Here is a 26,338-nt window from a genome sequence, read left to right as displayed (position 1 = left end):
AAGTCTAAACTAAGTAAGAAAATAATATGCATCTATTACAGCAACAAGTGATTTAGCAGTTGCTAAAAAACAGTCCTCTACTTTGTAGGAAAGGAATTCGAAATACTCCAGAAACAGTAAGTGGAGCAATTGAAACCTAATTGACGAAGTGTAAGATATTTTTGCTTCTCAGTATAGGTATCCTCACTGTTATCTATAAGAAATCTAAGACTTTATGAGGTTAGGGAACTTGCTCAACCAGCAGCTGTAATACATCAAGCAAACCCACGGTCTGTCTCAGCACCTGAAGGCTGACCCTGATATTTAGTGCCCTCCCATGAATGGCACAGCACATAGTGAGTGAAGCATCGAGCAGGCACGGAGGCCGAGGTTAGTGTTCCAGCATGTTCTGGATGCACACCCTCTCCATGGACCGCCTGAGGCACTTCCCTGCCACTGTTCCCAAGCCAGCACTCTTACAGACCTCACTGGCCTTGCCACTCTCAGCCCCTGGAAGTCGGTTCTCTTACCTGGTCCCACGCCTGCCCTGTGTGGCAGACATCGTATGGCTGGGTACAGGGCATCAGCCCTGTAGATTTGTTCAGCACCTTCCAAGGTCTGCGGTGCATCTCTCTGTGTTCTGGATGCCATCCACTCCCATCTCCTCTCGATCTCCTCAGTCCTCAGGCCCTACCTCTGCTCAGACTCCTTCATGTCTGAATGTAAGTGTGCTTACCCACCTATCAGAATGCCTCCTTAACCACTGAACGCGAGGCTCTTTCTTCCACCCCCACAGCCATTTGTTTTCCAGGTCCTGCTTCCTCAGTTTCCACTCATTCAGACCCCCGAAATCTGACTTCTGCCTCTGCCTTAGCCATTAGACTGCAGCCATGGCAAGCTGCCTGACTGCAAAAGCACTCCAAGCCTTGTTTTTATAGTATTTCCACCTACTGCTTCTAGTAACTGCCTCGTTACGTGGCTCGTCATTTCCAAATGCATCACCTACTGTACCGCAAACCCTGAGGACTTTATTCTTCATGCTCCACAATTTCATTGCATCATTTTAAGAGTAACCAGACTGTCTTTGTTAGGATTTTATTGCTGTGAAGAGACACCATGAGCACAGCAACTCTTGTAAAGGAAAACATTTAACTGGGGCTGGCTTACAGTTCAGAGGTTTAGTCCATTACTGTCATGGCGGGAAGCAAGGCAGTGTATACAGACAGACATGGTGCTGGAGAGAATTCTACATCTGGATCTGCAGGCAGCAAGAATAGACAGTGAACCACTAGGCCTGGCTCAAGCTTTTGAGACCTCAAACTGCCCTGAGTGACACACTTGCTCCAACAAGCCACACCTACTCCAACAAGACCACACCTCCTAATAGTGCCACTCCCTAGGAGCCAATGGGGCCATTTTCTTTCAAACCACCACACAGACCCATCAGATTTCTGTTCCCAGTACCCCTGCTTATTGCCAGAGATGGAACCAACTACTGAAGGACTTCAAGCTACACCTTCCTGCCCCAGAAAACCACTATGATCATCATTCCTCTTATGTTTTGTAACCCTCTCTCCTATGTCCCACACTTTCAGCTATTATTATTAACTAGGTACTCAGGAAACAGAAAAAGTAGGGGGGTGGTCTTTGAGAATGATGAAGACTTTCTCATGTCAGATAGGGTTAGCTCGGGGGCCAGAGTGCTGATTGTCAGAGTCACCAAAGCTTCCACTGAGTAAATGGCCCCTAGTTTGTCCCCTGAACTCAAAGAACAAATTTCTTGGACAACAAAGGGTCAGTTTACAAAGGAGCTTTACTAGAAACAGAAGATTTACTGCATAAAGAAAACAAGGAGAGCTCCCATATAGTGAGAGGAGTCCAAGAGAGGATTGCAGGAAAAACTGACTCCAGAGCATAAGGAGAGGTCTTTAAAGAGGGCTGCCATTGAGTGGCTTGTTTAGAGGCTTTTTGTAGGATTAGATAAACACTAACGCAATTTCTACTGATATTTATTCTCTGGGCATATTTTGGGCTATGCCAGTGGGAGTCTGCACATTCTTGGCATGTCCCCTTTTCCCGACTAGGAAGATAATCACATGCCGCTTGTGAGATGTTCATACAGTTGAAGGGGTAACACACATCAAAATCACCTCTCTGCTCATATCTGATGTGCTCTGTTAGCTGCTGACCTTTGCTTGTCGGCCAGCAGTGGCCAGCATTGGCTGGCACTGCCAGTTGCCAACCTTGCAGGTGTTACTGGTCTTCAGACTTGGCAGTCTGCTAGCTCTTAGTGAAAGTCTACTTTCTGTTTCCAGATTACATGACCAGCTTATAGTTTACCATGGACCCGTCTTGACTCTCCGTGGAAAGCTAACTCTCATACCAGCTACTGAGATGTACTTGCAATTTTTCTTGGCTGCCTCATATTTAGCTCCTTGTCTTTAGGGTCATCTGGGATAGTCTCCTTCCTGGAGTAGGTGCAGGCATTTTAGAAGCTGCCTTATCCAAAATTATGAATGTATGAAGCGGGATTGGAGATGGCTCAGCAGCCAAGAACATTTTCTGCTGTAACAGAGGACCCAGGTTCAATTCTCAACACTCACATCAGGCTCTGTGCAGCTACCTGTAACTGCAGTTCCACATAAACCAACTCCCTTTTTGGACTGTGGTAGGCACCTGCATGCAGGTGGTGCCCATAAGTGTATGCAGGCACATGCACATAGGTAAGTCTTTTTTAAACAAATCTTTTTTTTAAAAGATGTGAAAGGATAGCAGTGCCTTGCATGTGTTTTGGGGCTGGGGCTTCTTGGGGTCCAGCCAGATGTCCCCCAGGAGCTCTCTCCTATCTCTGATCTAGTCAATCTGGCTATCTCACACCCAGCTGCAAGCCTTCCTCTGTATTCCCGACCTCACCACATTAGCCCTAACATCCCTCTTAGCCTTCACGTTTGTTTTTACTGGACCATTAGGAATACAGGGAATTAAATACCTCCCCCATATCTCTTCGGGAGACAAACACTAAAAACAATGTGCACATATAAGCACAAAACATAAGCACATCAGGAACGAGTGCCACGTCAAGGACAAACATATAAGGGAACCATGGAAACCCAAGATCAGGAGTGTTGTCCTTAAAAGAGGATATTTAGGTTGTCACACCAATGGGTCAGAAGTAGCAGAGAGAAGACTGACAAAGGGTGGTACATGAAGGAGTTTGTGCAAAGGCCCTGTGGTTTGAAAAGTATGCCTCGCTCAACCAACTCCAGGGATGGGATCAAAGCAGAGACACATGGGGTGGCTAGAGAGTCGGTAGGGGCCAGTTTACTCAGGACCTATAGGTTTTGTTTTGTTGAGATAAGAAAAAATTCATAAAGGATTTTAAAGCATTATTTCCTTTAAGAAATTGTCATAGTCATCTTTGCTTCAGTTGAAGCAGAGATAACAGGGTGTAGATTATCCTGATGGCCAGGGAGGTGGAGAGAAGGTTTGAGATGGCATTTGGAAATGAAATGTATAGGATAAATTGGCTTTCTATTGCCTGTCTTAAAAACTAAAAGTGACAAGCAAAATTTCCCAAAATAAGACTAAAGAGAAGACTTTGTAGAAAACTCTAAGTTTCCTTTTTTTTTTTTTTTTGGTATGTTGAGTTTATAGTGTTTGTAAGATGACCACAACTCTATAAATATTCATTTAGTGTTGGGTAAAACTTCAGACATATATAGTCAAGTCTTAAAATACTTTTAGTTAGGTTCCTCAAAAAATAGAAAGCCTAATGCAGGGCATGGGTCATTTTATTTTTTGATCAGTTCCTTGAGAATTTCATTCGACGTGTTTCAATCGCATTCACTCTTCCTCCCTCAACTCTTTCCAGAACCATCCCACTTCTCCTCCTACCCAACTTCATGTCCCCTTTTCCCCAAACAAGACCTTGGTGCTGCCTGAATATTCTTGGGTATGCAGCCTTCCACTGCTGCACAGCTGATTTATTAGGGACTGCTCATAGAGAAAACTGATCTTTCCTCACCCAGCAGCTAACAGTTACCAGTAGCTCCTCGGCTGGAGGTGGAACTCTGTGTGCGGGGATTTGGTCTGTGAGTTCCTGTGTGCAGCTGCCCTGCTTTGTCTGGAAGACACTGCTTCCTTGGATCCATCTACTGCCTCTCACGTTCTTTTTGCCCCTTCTTCTACCAAGATCCCCGAGACGAGGGGATACAGTATGTATGTTCCATTTAGGGCTGAGCATTCTGTGGTCTCTTATTCTCTGCACCCTAACCAGTGTAAGTCTGCTGATCATTACTTCAAACAGAAGCTTCTCTGAAAGAGGTTGAGGAATCCTGTAATCTATGGGTCTCCTACGTTATTGGTTTACTTAATACTATGGCCATTTAGCCAAGCAGTAGTCATAGGTTCTCTCCTGTGGTATATGATCTATCTAGCTCTAGGTTCCTGGTCCAAAATAGTGCTAGGTATGGGTTTTGTCTTCTGCAGTGGGTCTTCAATCCAATCAGAAAATGGTTGGTTACTCCCACAGCATTCATGCCACTGTTGCCGTCATGGATAGATCTTGCCTGGACAGTCTTATTGTAGCCCACAGTTCACAGCATGGTAAGACTGATGTTTACTGCTCTCCTCCAATGGTGTATGTACAACACCTTCCAGCTCTGTGAAACTAGCCAGTAGTTAGTGATAGTCCAGCTGAGTCCCAACTTGGTTTCTCCATGTTACATGACTCAGATATGTGGTATTTTCAGTAATAGGGTCTTACTATCACAGAGTGCTAGAGCAACAGTTCTCAACCTGTGGGTTGTGACTACTTTAGCAAACCTCCATCCCCAAAAATATTTACATTAAGATTCATAACAATAGCAAAATTACAGTTATGAAGTACAAAGAAAATAATTTTGTAGTTGGGGGTCACCAAAACATGAGTAACTGTATTAAAGGGCCTCAGCATTAGGAAGGTTGAGAACCACTGTTCTAGAAGGTAACTAAGAACCCTGGCCATAGCTTATAGTGTTTGGGAGGAGGGGGCATTCTTTGGAAACTGACTGGCCAACAACTCCAAAAGAAGTAACCCAATCCTAGGACTGGGCTTCTTATTTGTTAGTCTCTGGTATCTAGTAGGAACATTGTTGCCCTGTTAAGATAATTCCATTTTTAACTCATTTATGTTTGTGAATGTGTCTTAGTTAGGGTTTTATTGCTGTGAAGAGACACTGTGACCACAGCAACTCTATAAAGGACAACATTTAACTGGGACTGGCTTACAGTTCAGAGGTTTAGAACATTGTCATCATGGCAAGAAGCATGGTGGCACACAGGCAGACATGTACTAGAGAAGGAGCCAAGAGTTCTACATCTGGATCAGCAGGCAGCAGGAAGAAACAGTGAGCTACTAGGCCTGGCTTGAGCTTCTGAAACCTCAAAGCCTGCCCCGAGTGACACACTTCCTCCGACAAGCCATACCTACTCCAACAAGATCATGCCTCCTAATAGTGCTACTCCCTATGAGCCTATAGGGGGCCCATTTTCATTCAAACCACCACAGTATGTGTACATTTTAGGAATCTTATGTGATAGTAAGTTTATTTTTTTCTTTTATTGGAAATCATTTTTTTCCATATAATATATTCTAATTACAGTTTCCCTTCCCTGTATTCTTCCCCTCCCATCCAGATCCACCTCCTTTGTCTCTCATTAGAAGATGAACAGTCTTCTAAGAATTAATAATAAGATAAATCAAACACATTAAAATGGGACAAAACAAACAGGAGGAAAAGAGGCCAAGAAAAAGCACGCTCACACACACACACACACACACACACACACACACACACACACTGATATAGATATACAGACCCACTCATTCATACACTCAGGAATCCTATTTAAAAAAACAAGACTGGAAGTCATAATATATACACAAAAGACCTATAGGGTTAAAAATTATATACATGCACATATACATATTCATTTATATGTGTGAAAATGATGGAAAAAAGAAAAGAAAAAGCCCTGACAGGACATTATGAGACAAAAAACCTCCAAAGATGTCACTGAGTTTGTTTTCAGTTGGACATCTGAAGGGTAGGCTGGGCATGCAGCCCACCCTTAAGAACAGTTTGTTTTCCCAGTGAAATTCCCTGGAGTAAACTAAATTTTCATTTGTGAGTGGTTATCAATTGGACATAGCTTCTGTGTTATGGATGGCAGCATCTGTCCACTTCTCCTTTGAGCTCTGGGGACCTATCCAGTGCAGACTCATGCAGGTCTTGTACACACTGCCTCAGTCTCTGTGAGTTCATATGTGCATGGATCCTGTTGTGTTTAGAAGGCCTTGTTTCCTTGGTGTCCTCCATGCTCGTTGGTTTTTGCACTCTTCCTGCCCTCTTGTTCATAGGGATCCCTGAACCCTGAGGGCAGGAATTTGATGCACACATCCTGACCAAGGTCTCTCATTCTGCATATTTTCTGGCTGTGGGTCTCTGTATTTGTTCCCATCTGCTGCAGGAGGAAGCTTCTCTGATGATGGCTGAGCAAGGTTAATCACCTATGAGTATAGCAGAATGTCATCAGCAATCAGTTTATGGCTATATTCTTTTAGTAGAATAGTGGTATCTGGTTCTACCTTAGGTCCCTGGGCTGTCTAGTATTGGGTTCTTGTTTACCCAAGTGATATCAGATATGGGTTCCATCTCATGGAGTGGGCCTTAAGTCAAACCAGATAGTGGTTGGTTACCCCCACAAACTCGGGGCCATCATTGCACTAACACATCTTGAAGATAGGACACTATTGTAGATTGAAGGTTTTATACCTGGATCGATCTTTACCTTTCTTCTTTAGCAGTATGTCAAGTACCATGAGCAAGAGCCTGTAGAGGTGAAAGCTGTAGGTGCACACCAGCTTGACTTCTCTGTGTTCAATAGTTGTTTAGGTGTCTTCAACAATAGAGCCTTGCTGTCAGTTTGTGGTGAACAACCCATAGTCTTGGCAACACCCTGGGTTGTTTGGGAGTCCCCAGGGGAACCCTTTGGCCAACAACTCAATTATATGTAAACCCATTCCCAGTACTGGAAAGTTCATTTGTTGACAAGAGATGGCAGTTGGGGCTCTGTTTCCTCCATTATTTGATTATTTCATTTAGATCACCTTTATATATGTATATATTTTAGGAAGCTTCTACTGTATTCAGTTTTCATACTACTCCTCAAATTTCCCTTAATTTTAGCTGTCTCTCCCCATATTCCCTTTCTTATTTCCCTCTTCACTCCTCCTGCAAGTTTGATCCTTTCATTTCAGAAACCCCTCATTCATTCATAATTGTCTTTTCTATTTCCTAAGGAGATATATCTTTTCTCCCTAGTCCTTTACTCTATACCTAACTTCTGTGATTCTACAGACTATAGCTTGCTTGTCATTGATTTAACAGCTAATATCCTCATATAAGCAAATATATATCATATTTTTATTTCTGGATCTAGGATACCTCACTCAGGATGATGTCCCATCAATTTACCTGCGAATTTCATGATTTCACTTTTTAAATTCCATTTTCTAAATGTATCACATTTTCTTTAATCATTCATCTGTTGAAGGACACCTAGGTTGTTTCCAGTTTCCGGCTATTATGAATAGGGCAGCAATGAACATGTTTGAGCAAGTGTCTCTGTGATAGGATGAAGCATCCTTTGGGTATATGCACAAGAATGGTATAACTGGATCTTAAGGTAGATAGATTCCCATGTTCCTGGGGAAATTCCACACTGATTTCCACAGTGGCTGTACAAGTTTGCACTCCACCAGTAATGCAGGAGTGTTCCCCTTGCTTCACATCTTCACCATCATGAGATGTCATTTATTTTATTGATCTTAGACATTCTGATGGAATCTCAAAGTAGTTTGATTTGCATTTCTCTGATGGCTGAAGATGTTGAGCATTTCTTTAAGTGTTCTCAGCCATTTGAGTTTCCTTTCTTAAGAATTCTCTGTTTAGATCTATAACCCAATTTAAATTGGTTTTCTTTTTGTTTGTTTGTTGATATCCAGAGTTCAGTTTTTTTTAAAGTTCTTTATGTATTTTAAATGATTAGCCCTCTATCACATCTTTTTCCAGTCTGCAGGCTGCTGCTTTGTCCAAATAATGGTGTCCTTTGCCAGGCAGAAGCTTTTCAGTTTCGTGAGGTTCCATTTATTAATTGTTGATCTTAGTACCTGTACTAATGATGTTCTGCTCAGAAAGTCTTTTCCTATGCCATTGAGTTCAAGCCTATTCCCTGTTTACAACTCTAGTTGGCAATGTGAACCTGGGAGAGTGGAGGCCTAAAATGGGGCAGACTAAAGTCCCATGCAATAGCCAAGTTTATTCGGAGCATCAGGCAATTTATACTCTGAGGGTTAAGAAGTGCCACCTGAGGAAAGTGTACAATCATAAGGACAAGCTGCACTTGGCAAAAACTTGTTTTTCTATAGAAGCACATGAATGTCAGCAGCTGAAGTAAACTCACGCCTGTCTCCTACACCTGGGAGAAGCACAAAAACACATTCCAAGAACAAGTCTATGGTTTGAAAAACTGAGGTCACCAGACTCTTGTTTGCTTGGAGTTTCCTCACAAGCACTCAGAAATCTCCTCACACAACTCCATTCATGGATTGTGTTGTGACAATTCCCCACTTTCTCTTCGATTAGGTTCAGTGTATCTGGTTTTTATGTTGAGGTCTTTGATCCATTAGGAATTGAATTTTGTGCAAGATGATATGCATGGATCTATTTGCATTCTACATGCAGCCATCCAGTTTGACCAGCTCCATTTGTTGAGGATGCTGGTTTTTTCCTAGCGTGTATTTCTGACTTCTTTAAAAAAAAAAAAAAAAATCATGTGTCCAGAGGTATGTGGATTTATGTCTGTGTCTTTAATGTAATTTTGTTGATCAACATGTTTTTGTGCCATATGGCTTTTATTACTATTGTTCTGTAGTACAACTTGAATTGAGGATGGTGATACCTACAGCAGTCCTGTTATTATTAAATGTTTCCATACGAAACTGAAAATCATCCTTTCAAGGTCTGTGTAGCATTGTGTTGTAATTTTGATGGGGATTGCATTGGATCTGTAGATTGCTTTTGGTAAGATTGCTATTTTTACTGTGTTAATTCCTACCGATCCATGAGCACGAGAGACCTTTCCATCTTCTGATATCTTCTCCAATTTCTTTCTTCAAAGACTTGAAGTTCTTGCCATACAGGTCTTTCACTTGCTTGGTTAGAGTTACACAAGATATTTTATAATATTTAAGAGTATTGTAAAGGGTGTTGATTCTCTGATTTCTTTCTCAGCCCATTTATCATTTGTATATAGGAGGGCTACTGGGTTTTTTGTTTTGTTTTGTTTAAGTTAATCTTGTATCCAGCCACTTGTCTAAAGGTGTTTATCAGCTGAAGGAGTTTCCTGGTAGAGTTTTTGGGGTCACTTATGTATACTATCATATCATCTGTGAATAATGATACTTTGATTTCTTCCTTTTCAGTTTGTATCCCCTTTATTTCCCTTAGTTGTCTTATTGCTCTAGCTAGAACTTCAAGTATTATATTGAATAGGTATGGAGAGACTGGACAATCTTGTCTTGTTCCTGATTTTAGTGGAATTGCTTTGAGTTTCTCTCCATTTAATTTGATGTTGGAAATTGACTTGCTATGTATCACTTTTATTATGTTTAGGTATGTCCTTTGAATCCCTGATGTCTCCTAGACTTTTCTCATGAAGGGGTGTTAGATTTTCAAAGGCCTTTCCTGCATCTAATGAGATGACCGTGTGTTTTTTGTGTTTCAAGTCTGTTTATACGATGGATTACATTTATCGATTTTTATATGTTGAACCATCCCTGCCTCTCTGGGATAGTGTCTACTTGATCTTGACTGATGATCTTTTTGAGGTGTTCTGGGATTCAGTTTGCAAGTATCTTATTGAGATTTTTTTTTTGCATCCATGTTCATAAGGGAAAGTGGTCTGTAATTTTATTTCTTTGTTAGGTCTTTATGTGTTTTATGTATCAGTGAAACAATGGCCTCAAAATGAATTGGGTAATGTTCCTTCTGTTTCTATTTTGTGGAATAAATTGAAGGATATTAGCATTAACTCTTCTTTAAAAGTCTGGTAGAATTCTGCACTAAAACTGGTAGGTTTCCATATTTTTTAAAAGTCCTTAGTTCACCTATATCTCCAGTTTCCCTTTTCTACCCTGGCATCCCTACCTTATTTTATTCTTTCCTGTTTCATAATTCCCATTTAACTCTATATCATCCATGCAAAAAATTCTCAGAGCTTGGCTTTTTCTACTACAAAGTATTGATATACTTCATTTTCTTTGTGAGTGCTTATGACATGCCACAAACTCAAGCAGCTTTCTCTCTTTGCCCCTAGGCTTGTAAATTGAATGCCTCTGTTGGGTCTGGAGAGATGGCTCGCTTGGCAGTTAAGAGCACCTGTTGCTCTTCCAGAGGACTAGGTTTGGTTCCTAGCACGTTCATAAGTGTGTGTGTGTGACTCCAGCTCTTGGGGGACGGGGGATCTCACACTCTCTTCTGGCCTATCTGCATATACACATAATACACACATATATACATATACACATAAAATTTTAATTTTTTAAAAAAATTCAAAACAGATTTTTGTAGTTGATCATATTTTTTTTTTTTTTTTTTGGTTTTTCGAGACAGGGTTTCTCTGTATAGCTTTGTGCCTTTCCTGGATCTCACTCTGTAGACCAGGCTGGCCTCGAACTCACAGAGATCCGCCTGGCTCTGCCTCCCGAGTGCTGGGATTAAAGGCGTGCGCCACCACCGCCCGGCAGTTGATCATATTTTCTTCCACCATACTTTGCCGTGATTAAGCCTCACTTGTTCTATCCTTCCTGTCCTTCCTGTTTGAAGCTATTTATCTTCCTGGTTTGTTTTTATTCTCTTGGTTTTATTAAAAGACCTGTTCAGACTTATCCTTTGTGATGCTCATTGAAATTTCTTGAAATGGTCAGATTGTGTGTTCTCTTTATAATAATCAAAGGCAGGGGAGCAGTTTGAAAACAATTTCATGGTGTTTATTCAAAAATCAATTGTATGTGTAAGATACATACAGAAGAATCATTTTAAAGTGTTTCAAAGAAAACTTCAATTTCCCATACCCCACATTATATATGTGTGTATATAAACTTTTATATAAAAATATGAAAATAGCTCCTTTCAGGTCAAAATGGCAGGGAATGAGGTTTTTTTTCTGCATACTGAATGCATTTCTTGACCAAATTGAATATTGCCAGCAGTGTTTCATCCCTGATTGCTTAAGGGAAAGGCTATTGCTTTGCCTAGGTCAGTTTCACTAAGAGAAATTGCCCTTTTCCCTACTTCACATAGCTTAAACAAATTATCTAAGGGAACTGCGAAGCTTAACTGATTTAATGAATTTTAATAAGAAACACATGAATCCATCAAAACAAGAAGAAAGTGAACTGGTTTTAGTGGGAATTTGCTTATTGCCTGCTGGCTTACATTTACCAGATGCAGGGTTTGTTTTTGTTGTTGTTGGGGGATTTTGTTTGGGGGGGGGCGTTGTTTGTTTTTTGTTTTGGTTTTGGTTTTTTAATGGAAAGCTTAGGTCTGTTTGCCAGACTGAGAGAAAATGAAAAGTAAGGTTAATTTTATTAGTGGTATTTTTCCCTCCCGAATTAATCCTAATTGGAAATTCTAAAAGTGTCAGGTGCTGCTGCCACCACTCTGGGAATCCTTTTAGAAATAGTTTCATCGGAGGGAGAAGCATTAAGGCTTTCTGAGATGCTTTCAGAACTGGGCCTGGAGTGGCTGGCCTTTGGAATGATGACACAAGAGTAACAGTGCCTGGTCCAGCCCTTGCCTAGCAAGCAGGAAGCCCTGGGTTCATCCCCAGCACCAAATAAGCCAGGCTTGATGTTACAGCCCTGAATCCCAGCACTCAGAAGGCACAGAGGAAAAAAGTTTAAGGCCAACCTGGGATATATGAGTTCCTGTCTCAAGAAAGAAAGAAACAAACAAACATATATATCACTATATACTGTATATACTCTGTTTCCTTATATATTTCACTACATTGCATATTATATACTATGTAAATATACCATAAATACAGTGAAAATGTCCATGTGGGGATCCATGTGTGGCCCCAGGAAGGTATCACAGGGACTCTGGGAAACACTCCTTTCTCGCTTCCTTCTTGCTCTCATACAGATGATGTGTGCATACTTTCACTCTCCTTTTGCATTCTCCCTTTTAAGAATTACATATTTAAATGTGACAATACATATAACACAGAATTTGGCACTTTAATCAAAGCGTATCGGTGACCCTTGACTGAGAATGGGTTCATGTCCTGGTAAAGCCTTTGTCCTGGTGAAACTATGGCTTACAGAATGAGCAAAGAGAAGACGGTGGCTAGAAACACAGAGGGTTGTGTCCTCTCTGGCGTATGCAGCTGGCTACGAACTGTGGCTGGATGCCACCACACAGCACCACGAGACAGAATCTTACCTCACTGCTGCCTAGAAAAAAGATCAAAATCCAAAGTATACTGTGTACCACATGTGTATTGTTCTCACACCTTCAAGAAGATAAAAATCATGTAAGTTGAGGCACTGTCCAGTCACAGACTGCTTCTAAGTGTCCACATGAGTAGTATTAAATATGTTCACGCTGTCATGTCTTCGTTTTAGAGCAAATAGATCCACAGCTTTCAGTGACACCGTGAATGAAAATCTGCTAGGAAATGGGCCTTCGCTTCAAAATGGCTTCTGCCCCCTTTCCTCTGCTTAAAGTAGAAATCAGAAAGTGTTCCCCAGCTTTTCCATCATGCTTGGTAACTGCAGAATCCTCTTTAAGGTACATAAAATAAAAACCTTTACAATTTAATTCATATGTCTAGCAGGTTTTCCTGCTAAATACATCACCTGTGTTTTGCAATTGGCATTCAGTATATCAGCTGAAAACTGGAAGTGCATTTCAAGATTTAGCTCTATTGGGAGAAGTTTCAGGAAATCACAAAAAGCTATTCTGGCATTGTTCCACATTGATATGGTGGTTAGTCAATGTGGATGTTCACTGTGTTCTGGCCTTTACTCAAAAGGGTGATTGTAAGACTGTTCATCATCCTGTTACCCTGTGAAAGAACCATAAATTATCACAGGAACACAAACCATCGTGGTTGTAGCTCCCAGGGTTCATGAAGCTGGCTAACACGGTGATCACCTCCCAGCACTATGAAAGGTGCCCAATAGGGATGAAGCTTCCAGGTTAGTAGGAGTCTGGTTTCTCCATGTTTTATGACTCAAGTACATGGTGTCTTCAGCAAGAAGGTTTTAGCATCAAGTTCTGCTGAGTAACCAAGAGTGTTAGCAATAGGCTAAATAATGTTTGGGGTCTATAGGACCTCACTTGCCAACAACTCCCAAAGAGATAAAAGGCTCAATGTCAGGAACTGGTTATTTGTTATCCTCTAGTAACTAGTAGGAGCACTGTTGATCCATTAGAGGGTAATTCCAGTTAAGCTCGTGTGTGTGTGTGTGTGTGTGTGTGTGTGTGTGTGTGTGTGTGTGTGTACATGTTTTAGGAAGCTTCTCCAGCAGTAGATTTCTATATGAATTTTTTATTGTTTGCTTATCCCTCCAGCACATTCCCTCCTGCACCCAGCCTCCCATCTCCCTCCCTATTTAACCCCTTCTTCCCTTGATATTACTGCATGCTGTCTCCTCTCCCTTGAAATCCACCTCCTATAGCCTCTTACTAATTCCTAGACCTCTACGGATATTCTAGGAATACACACACCTCAAGATTCAGATACCATCCACAAATGATAGAAAACATAAAACATTTCTTTTTCTGGGTCTGGATTACCTCACTCAGAATGACTGCTTCAGCTCTATCCATCCACCTGAAATTTTTGTAATTTTGTTTTTCTTAACACTTGACAGCATTCCATTGTATAAAGGTACCACATGTCTTCATTATCAGCTCAGCAGTTGATAGACATCTAAGCTGTTTCTATTTCATAGCTGTTGTAAAAAGAGCATCCGTGATCATGATTAGGCAGGTGTATGCCCAAGAATGATATAGCTGTGTGGCAGGCTTGTAATACATCTGTTTCCAGTTTGTGAGATATTGCTTTCCCTACTGGCTGCACCAGTTTGCACTCCCATCAGTACTGAATAAGTGTTCCTCATTCCCTACACCGTACCACAATACCAGCAGTGACATTTGTTTTGGTATTTATTTATTTTGGATCTTAGTTATTCTGAGTGAAGTAAGTTGAAATCTCAAAGTAATTTAACTTTGCATTTCCCTAATAGCTATGGATGTTAAATATTTTAAATGCTTTTCGGTCACATGTATTTCTCCTCTTGAGAATTACCTATTTAGTTCCATGCCCCAATTTTTAACTGAGCTGATGTGTAGTTTTTCGGTTCCTTGTACAGTCTAGATACTAACTCTTAGGCTGCCTCTGCACTGATGACAGTGATTTTTCCTTACAGAAGCTTCTGAGTTTTATGAGGTCCCATTTGACAGTGGTTGACCTTAATGCCTGCACTATTGGGATTGGGATCCTGTTCAGAAAGTCCTTTCCTGCCCGCAATGAGTTCAAGATAGACCCCATTTTCTCACTGATCAGATTTAGATGTTAAGGTCCTTGATCCATTTAGAGTTGTGTTTTATACAGCATGAATGATAAGGATCAGGTTTGGATCTTCACGTAGCCATCCAGTGTGACCAGCACCATTGGTTGAAGATGCTGGTATTTTTTTTTTTTTTACTCCAATGTATGTGGTTAGCCTCTTTGTCAAAAATCAGGGGGCTGTAAATGTGGGACTTACATGTGGGTCCTCGATTCTATTCTATTAATTAATGTGTCTGTTTTTATGGCAGTACCATGCTGTTTTTATTACTATAGATCTGTAGCGTAACTTAAAATCTGGGATGGTGATGCCTCTAGCTGTTCTTTTATTGTTCAGAATTGTTTAGGCTGCCCTGTGCCTTTTGTGTTTCCATATGAAATTTAAAATGTTTTCTCATTTTGTAAGACAAATTGCAGTGGAATTTACTGAGGATTGCGTGAGATCTGTACGTGCTTTCTGTAGGATGGCCATTCACAGTGCTAACACTGCCAATCCATGGACATGGAGATCTTTCACCATCGGCGTCTTCTTCAATTTCTTGCTTCTGTGTCATAACGTACTTTCATTGTACAAGTCTTGGGTTAGATAACTTTTAGGCTGTTGTGAATGGAAGTGTTCCCTTGATTTCTTTCTCTGTATGCTTCTTTCATTTGAAGTATCAAGTTTTAGAAGGCTGTTCTGAAGGGAGCCACTCCGAGTATTCTGCTTAGGAAGAAGCACTGTGCGAACAGCACCACAATGTAGAACTGGTCCTGGGTAACATCCACACTGGCCACAGGGCTCTGCATCTCTGGAGTCCAGCCCTTGGTCAAGCATCCCACAGAAACCAAGATCTTTATATGGCAAATGCAAAGACATTCCAGACTTGAAAGAAATAGTAAATGTTTTCTGCTTTGTCCCACTGAAATGAATGGATATGACATACACTAGATGCTAGTTACCTTTTAAATAGTTGCTAAGACATATATAAATTCTTTCCTGCTTGGGGTTGGCAGATTTAGTAAATAATAATACCAAATTCATAGTTAAATTCAAGTTCAGATAAACAGAAACATTATGTTCCATGAAATATGTCTCATGTTATATGTGAGACATATTGTGCTGCAAAATTGTTTACCTGGAATTTAAATTTAGCTAGACATATTATCTCTTATCTATCGGCTGTAAGCCTTAGTGTGTTTAAAGCTGTGGTAGTCGACATAAATAAATTCAATATAAACTGCAGTATGAAGTCAGTGTTGGCCTCTTTAGTCAGCTTGCCATTTTCAATGAACAAAATTTCTTATTTAAGCAATTTTTGCTGTATTTTTCTCTGCCCATCTTACTGTGCTTCTAGGCAGAGTTTTAGTTTCACATGTTTCCAAAATGACAGGTGTCTGATGCACTTTATATGAGAATGTGTCTAAATTTTCCTAGCAGGTTAATCTAAACTTTCTCATCTGTAACTATTCATGTTTTATTTAATTCAGAATGCTGCTCTGAAGCCTTCTGCTTCTGTGGTCTCAAAACTCAAGAAATGTGTTTGAATTTGCACACATACAGAATTGTATGCTGCTGAACATGAAAGACAGTAAATGACCGACATGGATGTTACGAGACAAATAATTAAACAAAACTTCAATCCCTCAGGAGCATTCCTATCTGCACGTAGCAACTACCAAGTCAGAAACTAAAGCATAAAAAAGACCACTTCCAATGGCCTTGGTTTCATAATGAACATGACCGTAGCTCTTAAAGGCTTGAGAAAAGGAGTTTATATCTCTCCTTGTTTCCCTGGGGCTGAGCAGTTACAAGCCCACAAAGCAATTGTCTCACCAAACCTAGTAAAGTGCACAGGACAGGGCCCCAGGCGACATGCCTGTGTCTCAAGAGACCAGGGGAAGAGGTGAACTGCAAGAACAAAACACAGCAAGCAATTTTTAAATAAACATGTCAGCAGAAATTGCTGCATATAGTCACTATACATATATGTGTGGAGGTGTGTGCATGTGGATGTACAAAAGGCTTCCCAGTTGTTGGAAGTCTGTGATATTCTCTTACCAGAAAACAAAATCAGAAATAAACCTCAGTATAATGACTTGAATGTCTCATAAAAGACTTAAAAGGTTTTATTTGTTTCTTTGTGATTTTTTTCTTTAAATGTTCTTTGGAATAGACAAGGTTTCCTAGGGAGACCATTCCCTCAAGAAATTATAGTTATGCCACATTTATAATATATGGTATTTTGACCCATTCTATTATAGTATTTGTATAGTTCTATCAATGAAGTTGAGCAGAAGATTGGAGGTTAATCATGCAGAATGCATGACCCTCTAACCTAATCAGGGACTAAACTGAGTATATCTGAGATAAATGTTTTCAGTCAGATTGATTTAGATGTTTGTAACGTGATTAATAATTTGCCAAAGAAATGTAAGAAAGTGTTCATTATTTGCTTCTAAAGAATATATTCTGGCCGGGCGGTGGTGGCGCACACCTTTAATCCCAGCACTCAGGAGGCAGAGGCAGGCGGATCTCTGTGAGTTCGAGGCCAGCCTGGTCTACAAAGCAAGTTCCAGGAAAAGGGCAAAGCTACACAGAGAAACCCTGTCTCGAAAAACAACAACAACAAAAAAAGAATATATTCTGACACTTCCTCTTACCTATCTCCAAATTCCACATTGGTAATAATTAGAGAGGGCAGGCTTGGCTACTCAGTGTTTCTCAGTAGTAGCCATATTCAGAAACTTCTGTAGTAAGAACAGTGAAGAAGTTGTGGGCCCTGCTCCTGGCATGGAGTACACCTGAGCAAAAGCTTTGTAAGAAAATGAGCTGTGGTGCTGTGGGAACTTTATCATGGGTCTCCTTGTCCATGCACCTCGTAGGCCACTCTAGTTCTGGCATCATAACTACTGCTGAGGGGTCAGGTGATCATATCCCTTCTACAGGAGAAAGAAGAGTTTTTAAAATAATGCTACATGTGGAAACAATGGCTCCATAACAGAAAATACTTTCAGCACTTCTGCATCAACGTCAGAGAAACTTCCAGTACCTGGCAAACAACTCAGCATCCTGATGCCAGACTGCATGGAAAGAGTGAAGGAAATCCGAATGCTTGGACGCTGTAAAAATGTGTAAACAATATCTTTTCTCAAAAAAAGAAAAACTCTCATTGGCAATTTCTCAAAAGATAAAATAAATGACAAGTGGGTTCCTTTTCCCCCACTTTTAAACTCACGGTTATATTGTTGTCTTCAGCATTTTATAGAACAGTCAAGGAAAGAAATGTGTATCGTCTTTCAGTTTTATCCTCAATTCTTTTTAAAAAATTCTAAGTCCAAACTAAACATTGATTGAAATTTATTTCAAGACATAAAAAAGAGTTAGGCACAGAGTATATGGGACGACATTGATTCTACCAGCATGGTGGGTACATCTGAGCACTGGCTCAACTGTCCCAGAGAAGGCTGTAAACATGCTGGACTGCATGGTCCCCTCTCTTCCTTGTGGAAGGGATACGTGTATTACAGTATATTACAGTGGGCCACTGAGGGACAGTTAGTATTTTTGACTTGCCTGAGCTAGATTGCTTAAGTACCTAGATAATTCTGTTTCCAAACGTCTGTAGATTTTTCCTGTAAATGGGTCATGGTTGTCATCTCTTCCCATTTTGGCAGTCTTGGTTTTAAAGATGATAAACATGGCATGAGGAATAGTCTCAATGTTTCATTTTTATTGGACATTTTATTAGACATCACCTAATATTAATATAAGCAAAAAATTGTTGGAAGGGGAAAAGATATGATATGAGAAGAAAGTAATTTTTTGTGTATGGCAGATTAGGTTTTGGATTGTTAGGGACAGTATACATCAGTTCTAGCATCGTTATGTTGAAGCATCTTTCCCCTTTCTTTTCAAAAACAAACACTGCCTTGCTGTTACGTGGCATGTGCTAGCATTGGGGCACAAGGATAATAGAAACCTTCAGTAGAGAGGTATCAGTGGGGGAACATTAACATGCGAGATTTAATAAGATCTGAGGCTTAAACCGGGCGGTGGTGGCGCACGCCTTTAATCCCAGCACTCGGGAGGCAGAGCCAGGCAGATCTCTGTGAGTTCGAGGCCAGCCTGGGCTACCAAGCGAGTCCCAGGAAAGGTGCAAAGCTACACAGAGAAACCCTGTCTCGAAAAACCAAAAAAAAATAAAAAGATCTGAGGCTTAGTAGAGATGTATTCATTATTTTTGAACATAGGAATAACAAAGATTTGCTATTTTTAAAGTACATTAAATGGGGTTATAAACTCAGAATTATTTCTTATATTAAGCCAGGGAATTTACCTCTAAAAGTCTAACTTTTTACCTCTCTGCTCTTGCAATCTCTCCTGCTCGTGCTGGGTGACAAGAACCCCTAAGGATAGCTCAGGGTTGGGCTTCCTAAAGCAGATGTCTGCCATTATCATTCACTCTTTTGCATCTCAGAATTCTCAGCTGCCAAATGAAGAAAAGTGTTCTTAGATCCGTGGGTATAATTCCCAAGAGATTCCCTGAGCTCCTTGAAGAGGGCTGCACAGTGCTTGCTCTAGAGCTGTTTTGAGTGCTCTCAACTCATCTGAAGTGAAATACAATCATCGTAGCATCGTGCAATCTGTGCGTGGCAGTGGGATATGTTTTCCAAGTTCAAATGTTGTTTTCTTTATTCCAGGTTTCTTTTCTCCATGGAAAACTCCAAAGCCTGTAAGTTGGAATTCCTATACTTTTTTCTTTATTTTCCATTTACTGTGTAAGCCCATTAAGTAAACAGGGAATTGAGTGGCCTTCAATGCTCTCCCACCCCTGAGATTCCAGGGTATCAGAAGAACAGAGCCTCTGTGTCTTTCTGTCCTTTCTTGCCCTCAAATACAAGGGTAAGTTATCTTATTTCCTATAATTATGTTCATTTTTGAATGTTTTGTGTACTAAAATTACTTTCTTACAGTTGATTTTTTAAAACATTTCATTAGCTATGATAGTAAGGATATATATAAACAAAATATTAAATATGACCTGTTTTCACTCTCATATGCTAACAACTTGGCAACAGATTTTAATGCACATTCTACATAATGAATGCAGGTTATATATGAACAGTGAGGTATGCTGAACCACAAGAGTGCTGACAATATACTGTACAATAAACCTTACAGTTAGTGCTGAGAACCATTTCTACCCAGTGGAAAATGCACGTTTGTGGTCACATTCCAGCCTTTTGTCTTCTATTGTTCCCCAATACAAGAAAGACTCATCTTACAGTTCTGTAATTATCCCCATTTAAAAAATATATTTACAAAATGGATATCAACATTATTTAGGATGATGTGACAAAACACTTTAAAACCTTTTGTTTTTCCTATCACAAATACTATATGGTCATGTAGTCACATTAAGTTTTCAATACTAATACATACTATAGGGCTAGAGGGCTTATCCTGCAAACTAAATATGGCCTGCAAGGAATGTATTTCCATTTGTATTTACTTTCTAATGACTATAGAAATAAGTATATGTGTTCATATGCATACATATAGCCTAGCTCTATTTAGATAATTATACATAATAAATATCTTGAGTATATACTATATGTATCATTCTATGCAATATACATTGTAAACATGACAATCACTCAGAGTTGTGCTTCTAATATTCTTCAGGTACTAGTGAGCTTTGCCATCATCTAACCTCTCTGGTCCTGCTTCTCTTTTAAAGATGCTAAAACGTTATGCCAACATAGGGAATTAGTGACGTTCACTCTGATTTTACAAAGCCAGGCTAGCGCAGTGGGCTTAGCAGTTAGGTAGTCTTCACTTGCCCTAAGGCCGAAACTATAACTTGTGTCAGTCACCCTTCTGGCACTGTGACAAAATGCCTGAGATGATAACTCGCTCTAAAGGCTTATTTGGACTCTGTTTGGAAGGTTCCTGTCTATGTTTGACTGGTCCTGATACTCAAAGCACGCACAGCAAGCAGCACCTCGTGGCAAGAAAGCTCCTTTCATCCCAAGCCAGGGAGCAAAGGAGAAGAGGAAAAGGCTAGAGGCTAGCAGTCCTCTTAACACAGTCCAGCGTGCTCCATCTCCCCAGGTCCCACTACTTCCAGGCATGCTGTTCCAGGGCCAAGTCTTTAATACATGGACATTCAACACTCAAGCTATGCCAGTATTAACGGCCTAAGTCTCCCAAACTGGGTTGGTTTTCTGGATCTCCTTTTACTGTGACTTAGAATATGCTACCCTAATAGAAAATCTAAATCCTACAGCTGGACAGGTACAGTGGCAAAAGAGGACACTCACAAAGTAGATCCTCATTTAGACTCTGTTCATCTGCTCTACAGAATACATCAAAGAGGGAACGCAGGCTTCTTTGAACTTAGTAAATCACTTAGTGATGTATGCAATTTTGAAAGATGTATTTTTAAATGCATGAAATGAAGTATGGCTTATCTTGCCCAGCTTCTAAATAGTTTCATCCTTTCATCCCCAACTCAAATCTGGGACCTGTGGTTATACACATCTTTATCTGATTTAACCAGGAACCTTGCAGCTCATCATGGTGCAACAATTATGCAATCTAGTGATTTCCTTATATGTACCACAGTCACACAAATTATGTCATTTGGCATAATTACAGCATTTGCCATCATTATAGTAATTACACCCATAGTCAATAATTCCCAAAAAGGCTTTATAGAACTCAGCGTATAATTAATCTTGAACCTATGCATCTTTATGAGAACTAAGGCCTGGACTTCCAGATTGCAGGCTGAGTAAATATATAAAGGCCTTTGATTTAATGCTTTCTATATATCCATGTGAAATTCCTCGGACCAAGAGCCGTAAGAGTATTGTGTAAGGCCCAATAAGCATAGTGCCTGGGTTCAAGTGCTGCTGTTTTTCCTTATATGACCTTATAGTAGCTGCTTAAGACCGCTGCATCTCAAAGACTCTATTTGTAAAATGGAAGTAATGGTAATGCCCTCTTATCTGTCACTGTGGGGATTCTAAGTTAATCCATGTAAAGTGCTTACAATGGTGCTTCAACATGGTGAGCTAAAAAATATAAATGTCTATCATTGTAGAAAGCAGATGCCAGTACACAAATCCTTTGCAAGTAAATCACTCCCCAAAATGAATACAATGTGCTAAGTGGTTCATTGAAACAAATACAGTGTACCCACAGTGTCTTCTAAGTAAGACTGATGACACACTTAAAGTGAGGAGACATCCTAAATGAGACCTAACCTCCTGCTTGGTCTCCACCAAGTGGCCCTCAGGGACTTTACCTAATAAGTAAGATGCTACTCATAATAGTTCTCATTGTCTTTGCATGGCAGGATCTAAGTGTATGTTTCAAGTACAGGATCAAACCTAATGCCTTCATTGCCCAGCCCCACCTAAAATAGTACAGGAGTAGGTTAGACTTGTTAGATTGTGTTTATTCTGCTCTCAAAAGGAAGAAAACAAATTCTAGAAATAGTATTTTGTTGGGGGAAAGCCTGTCTCATTCCTGTGTACACCCAAGAATCAGAAACTGGGGGTGAAGCACATGAGCTTCTCTATTTTAAGGTTTGATGTCTGGGTGTAGACTATGTTTTCTCTATCCACTCATAGTTTGGAGCCTGAGATTTCATAGTGGCAGGTATTCATTCACCATTCATTAGTTCAAAGATGGCAAAGTTTCTCCCACACATAAAAAAAAAACCTTCATTTCTATTGTTACTCTAGGGAGATGTTTACAAATATCAACCTAGTTATCGTCACTGTTGAGACAAAACAAGAGAATCCCAATAAGCCTAGTTGAGAGATTAAATTGTCTGGCGAGTATGATGAGTTATGAATGACCCAAGACCAGGAAGACAGTAGGTACAACAAGCAAGACCCATGGCCCTGGGCATGAATTCAAGGTGTTCGTGGAATATGGAAAGCAAGATCTCTCAGAAAATAAGGTGGAGTCCACAGAACCAACCTTCCAGCCTCAGTACAGGGGGTTCTAAGCCAGGGTAAAAGTTGACTCAACTACACAGAGAAACCCTGTCTCGAAAAAACCAAAAAAAAAAAAAAAAAGTTGACTCAATAGCATCCTGGGTTGGAGATCCCAGGTAAGCCTATTTTGAGGGGGCAGGCTAGGAGCAGCAAAGGGGAGAAGACTAGAGGTCTCCTTTCAGGGACAGGGACTTTCTACTCCAGGGTTTTTAAAGCACCCCTGCCAAGGTGACTCAAGGTCTGACAAATGTCCTTACAAGAAGTTATGGACGCTTTACGACATCAGCTGGGCTCTTGACTAATTTCCCAATCACTGTGCTATAGAAATTGTAAAATTAGTCAATTTGCCATAGAAACTTGCCCCTAAAAATGCCCAAAAGCATTATTTGTTCTGTAGCTTTATGACTTTTTTTTAGAAATACCAATATTTCACCTGAGGCATAGTTCCTTCAGTGGTTATACATGAGTGATACGCACACCAGCAAAACACATGTGGATATCAGAAAACCCACAATGGAAAATGAAAAAAAATGTGCATTTCCTGAAGCCCCATGTTGGCAAGTAGGATGTTAACCTCTCAGACAACATTTCTAACATATTTACTTTTTAGCGTTTCACATCTTAAGTGTGGAATCAGAACTGAGAAAGTCACACTAGAATGTGTCCATGTGGCACCTAAAGCAATTAGACTAACCATTTCAAAAATATATGCCTTTAGACAGACTTGTGACCTAGTACATGGTAGCAAAGTCACCATTATGGAGGAAAAGAAAAATTCCCAGCAGAGCTGGGAATAGGAATGTCTCTATTAAGCTTGAAATGTATATTAAAGGCCTTTTACTAAGTAGAAGTAAAAGCCCCAATGAGATAAAATTAACTCCAGTTTTTATGATACTTACAGAATTTGTCCCCAAAGTGTTATGGTTTAAACAAATAGCCTTGTTAGAATTGTAAGTTGGTTCTGACCCAAATCTGCTGTTGGACCTCAGGCAAGCCAATTACCCTCTCTGTGCTTCTAGAGATGATATTTAATGTGAAGCAGCTGAACTCATCCTTGCTCACTACACAAACCATCTAAATGAATCTTGGGCCGGATCCCATACAGAAGCAATTTAAATCCAGTCGTACTGAATTAAGAGTCAGTAACCTACTTATTTCCAAGTTTGCTATGTTTAGTTTCAACATGAACCCCTGACACAGTTCAAAGTGAGGGGGATGGGCCAGAGAGATCACTGCTGTTACCCATGGCATGTCTAGGAAGTACAGGGATATGTGGTCACTCACATCCCTTGCAGCCTTAAGAGTATTGATGACTGATAGACAAAAATGGCAGTTGGAATCTGACTAAAATATATCCAGTGTAAGAACAAGAGCAAGGAAATAAAGTATAAAATAGAAAGATTTATATCTATATCAGTTTTTAGGTGTCCATATTTTAATTGTGAGTTCATTAATTCACTAAGAATGCTTTCTGAGTACCTATTACACATGGGACATGTGCTTACAGCTGGGAGTGGTAAGTGGTACTGGGAGCAGGGAGCAAAGCTGAGTAGGCTCACCCAAATGGTTGGGTCAGCTCTTCCAGGAAAGGAAATGAGGGAGGGGATGTAAGTAGAAGGAAAAATAGAGGGGGGCTGCAAAGCTTCAGAGGCTGGAAAGAGTGTCGGGGAGCCAGGGAAGGAAGTGAGTAAAGAAAGCAGAACCAACATCCCAATGGGAATTTGACCTTGATCCTGAGAACCATACTTTGACCCTGCCCAGAACTTCAGGCAAGAGGCTGTTATCATCACACTTTATACAAACTGCATGCTTATTAAAAGTATAGAGACGGGAGTTGAATTAGAAAGAAGGGCTACTAGTTGGATAAGGATGAAGCTAGCAATGACAACAGACCTCTTGCTAAATGGCTGGTATTAGTTCTAGCTGCATGTATGTCCCCATGTTATGGTGGAGACCAGCGATCATGCATGGCCAATTAGGAAGCACTTAACGATAGTGCTAGCAGAGATATTGTAGGGGAGACCTTACCACACCCACAGTGAATGACATTTCCTAGAAAAATGTAGTCCATTGATTCCAGATGGTCCTATTTGTACAAACTGTAAAGGACGTGATGGAATGTTCAGCTGTAAGAGGGGATTAGGATAGGCACAGGTGTTAAATGAGCATGTATAGTCTGCTTCGTTTTCTGTTTTAGAGACGTGGTATAATAAATTGGGACCATCTTTAGAAAAGAATAAATATTACCCTTTTCCTGAACATACACACATAAATGATCCTGGGATGCATGCTATATTTTATAAGGAAAAACATCAGAGAAATGAAGAGTTTGCCAAAGATTCCTAGCTACTATATGGCAAGGTTCTATAGCTTGCTTTCAAACTCCAGGAACTACTTGACTTATAGCAGTCTATGCTACATTCTTCCACAGAAATAGAGATTATTTTCCTCTGAGGCATATGTACCAAACTCTTCTTGGGGACAAAAGTTCACAAGCAAGAAAGTCTTTTGTAAAGCTAACAAGGGAACTAGCCAGGCTGAATCCATCATCAGTCATGTTCTCTGTCCTCCTTTTCTTTTAGATGATGGACCGGTGGGAGAACCAAGGCAGTCCTCAAACAAGTTTATCTGCTCCGGCCGTACCACAGAACCTACCCTTCCCACCTGCCCTTCACAGGAGCTCCTTTCCTGACTCAGCAGAGGCCTTTGACCCACGGAAGCCTGACCCATATGAGCTCTATGAGAAATCGAGAGCCATTTATGAAAGTAGGCGTAAGTGAAAGCCATGTAAAGCAAGGGTACCTTGATAGTGGTCAACACCAGCCTAGGGTATACGTGGGGGCTGAATAATCTGGCATGATTTTACCTTCTGAGGCTCAAAGGTATCTCCAAAGTAAGACAGATAGTCTACAATTTTCCTTAAAGCCTGGCTTTCTTCTGTATAATTGCATTTTAATTGGCAATGCTTTTATTTTTATGGAGTACAATGTAATATTTCCATACATGTATACATTATAGAATGATCAAATCAGGATAATTAGCATATCAAAGAAAGGGTAACTATAATAAGAACATTTATATATATATATATATACATACATATATATTATGATTAGCTATAGTCACATTGACGTGTGACAGAATTTAGTGCCCTCCTATCTAGCCAGTCTTTATACACATTGTCTTAAAGAACCTGTTGTTTCTAAAAGTATCTTTGGGGTTTAAATTGCATTTCCTACTTTTGCCCCTAAGCTCCCGAAGAAATGAGGATGGAGTAGGGTTGTTAGTTTGGTTCAAGTCACCAAATAAAATAAAGCAATGTTTGGAACCTCTAATCCATTCAACCTGACCTTGAATCTAAAGCTTATATCTTGTTGTCTTAGAGCTTTGAAGGCAGTCATTGGAGAAGTCTAAGCCTTGAGTAAAATAAAATTTCAGGCAAGTTTTTCCCACTCAGAGTCATGAGTCAATTTGTCCCCAAAGCAGGGAGAAGCAGGTGCCAATCATTCTGCCTGAATCTTCTGCTGCCATTTAATGTACCCAGGTGCATTTGAGCCTTGCCTTAAAGCCTGTCTATGTGCCTGCCTCCCTTTTGGAAGACCTTTGGAATTATTTGAGCTTTTAATATCAAATATACATTTGTTATGTCCCTTCCTGATATTGTACAGGTCACCTCCTC

At 40.3% G+C, this 26,338-nt stretch overlaps 1 protein-coding gene across 11 annotated transcripts in view; it reads left to right on the top strand.

Annotated features, from left to right (window-relative positions):
- Nucleotides 1–26,338, top strand: part of Magi2 (membrane associated guanylate kinase, WW and PDZ domain containing 2) — a 1,438,220-nt gene that overhangs the window by 1,242,342 nt on the left and 169,540 nt on the right. For 10 of the 11 annotated variants that reach the window (XM_052720134.1, XM_052720126.1, XM_052720124.1 and 7 more), the window contains 2 exons: nucleotides 19,348–19,379; nucleotides 25,242–25,431. In XM_052720134.1, the coding sequence (XP_052576094.1) occupies nucleotides 19,348–19,379; nucleotides 25,242–25,431 (222 nt within the window). The remainder of the gene's footprint in view (nucleotides 1–19,347; nucleotides 19,380–25,241; nucleotides 25,432–26,338) is intronic. The other variant, XM_052720125.1, reaches the window with a different exon arrangement.

The sequence above is a fragment of the Peromyscus californicus genome, unplaced genomic scaffold (assembly GCF_007827085.1).
Source record: "Peromyscus californicus insignis strain IS unplaced genomic scaffold, ASM782708v3 Scaffold_6__1_contigs__length_162567912, whole genome shotgun sequence".
Taxonomy (NCBI): domain Eukaryota; kingdom Metazoa; phylum Chordata; class Mammalia; order Rodentia; family Cricetidae; genus Peromyscus; species Peromyscus californicus.
Note: the sequence above shows the minus strand (reverse complement) of the source record. Positions and strands in the feature narration are given on the sequence as shown.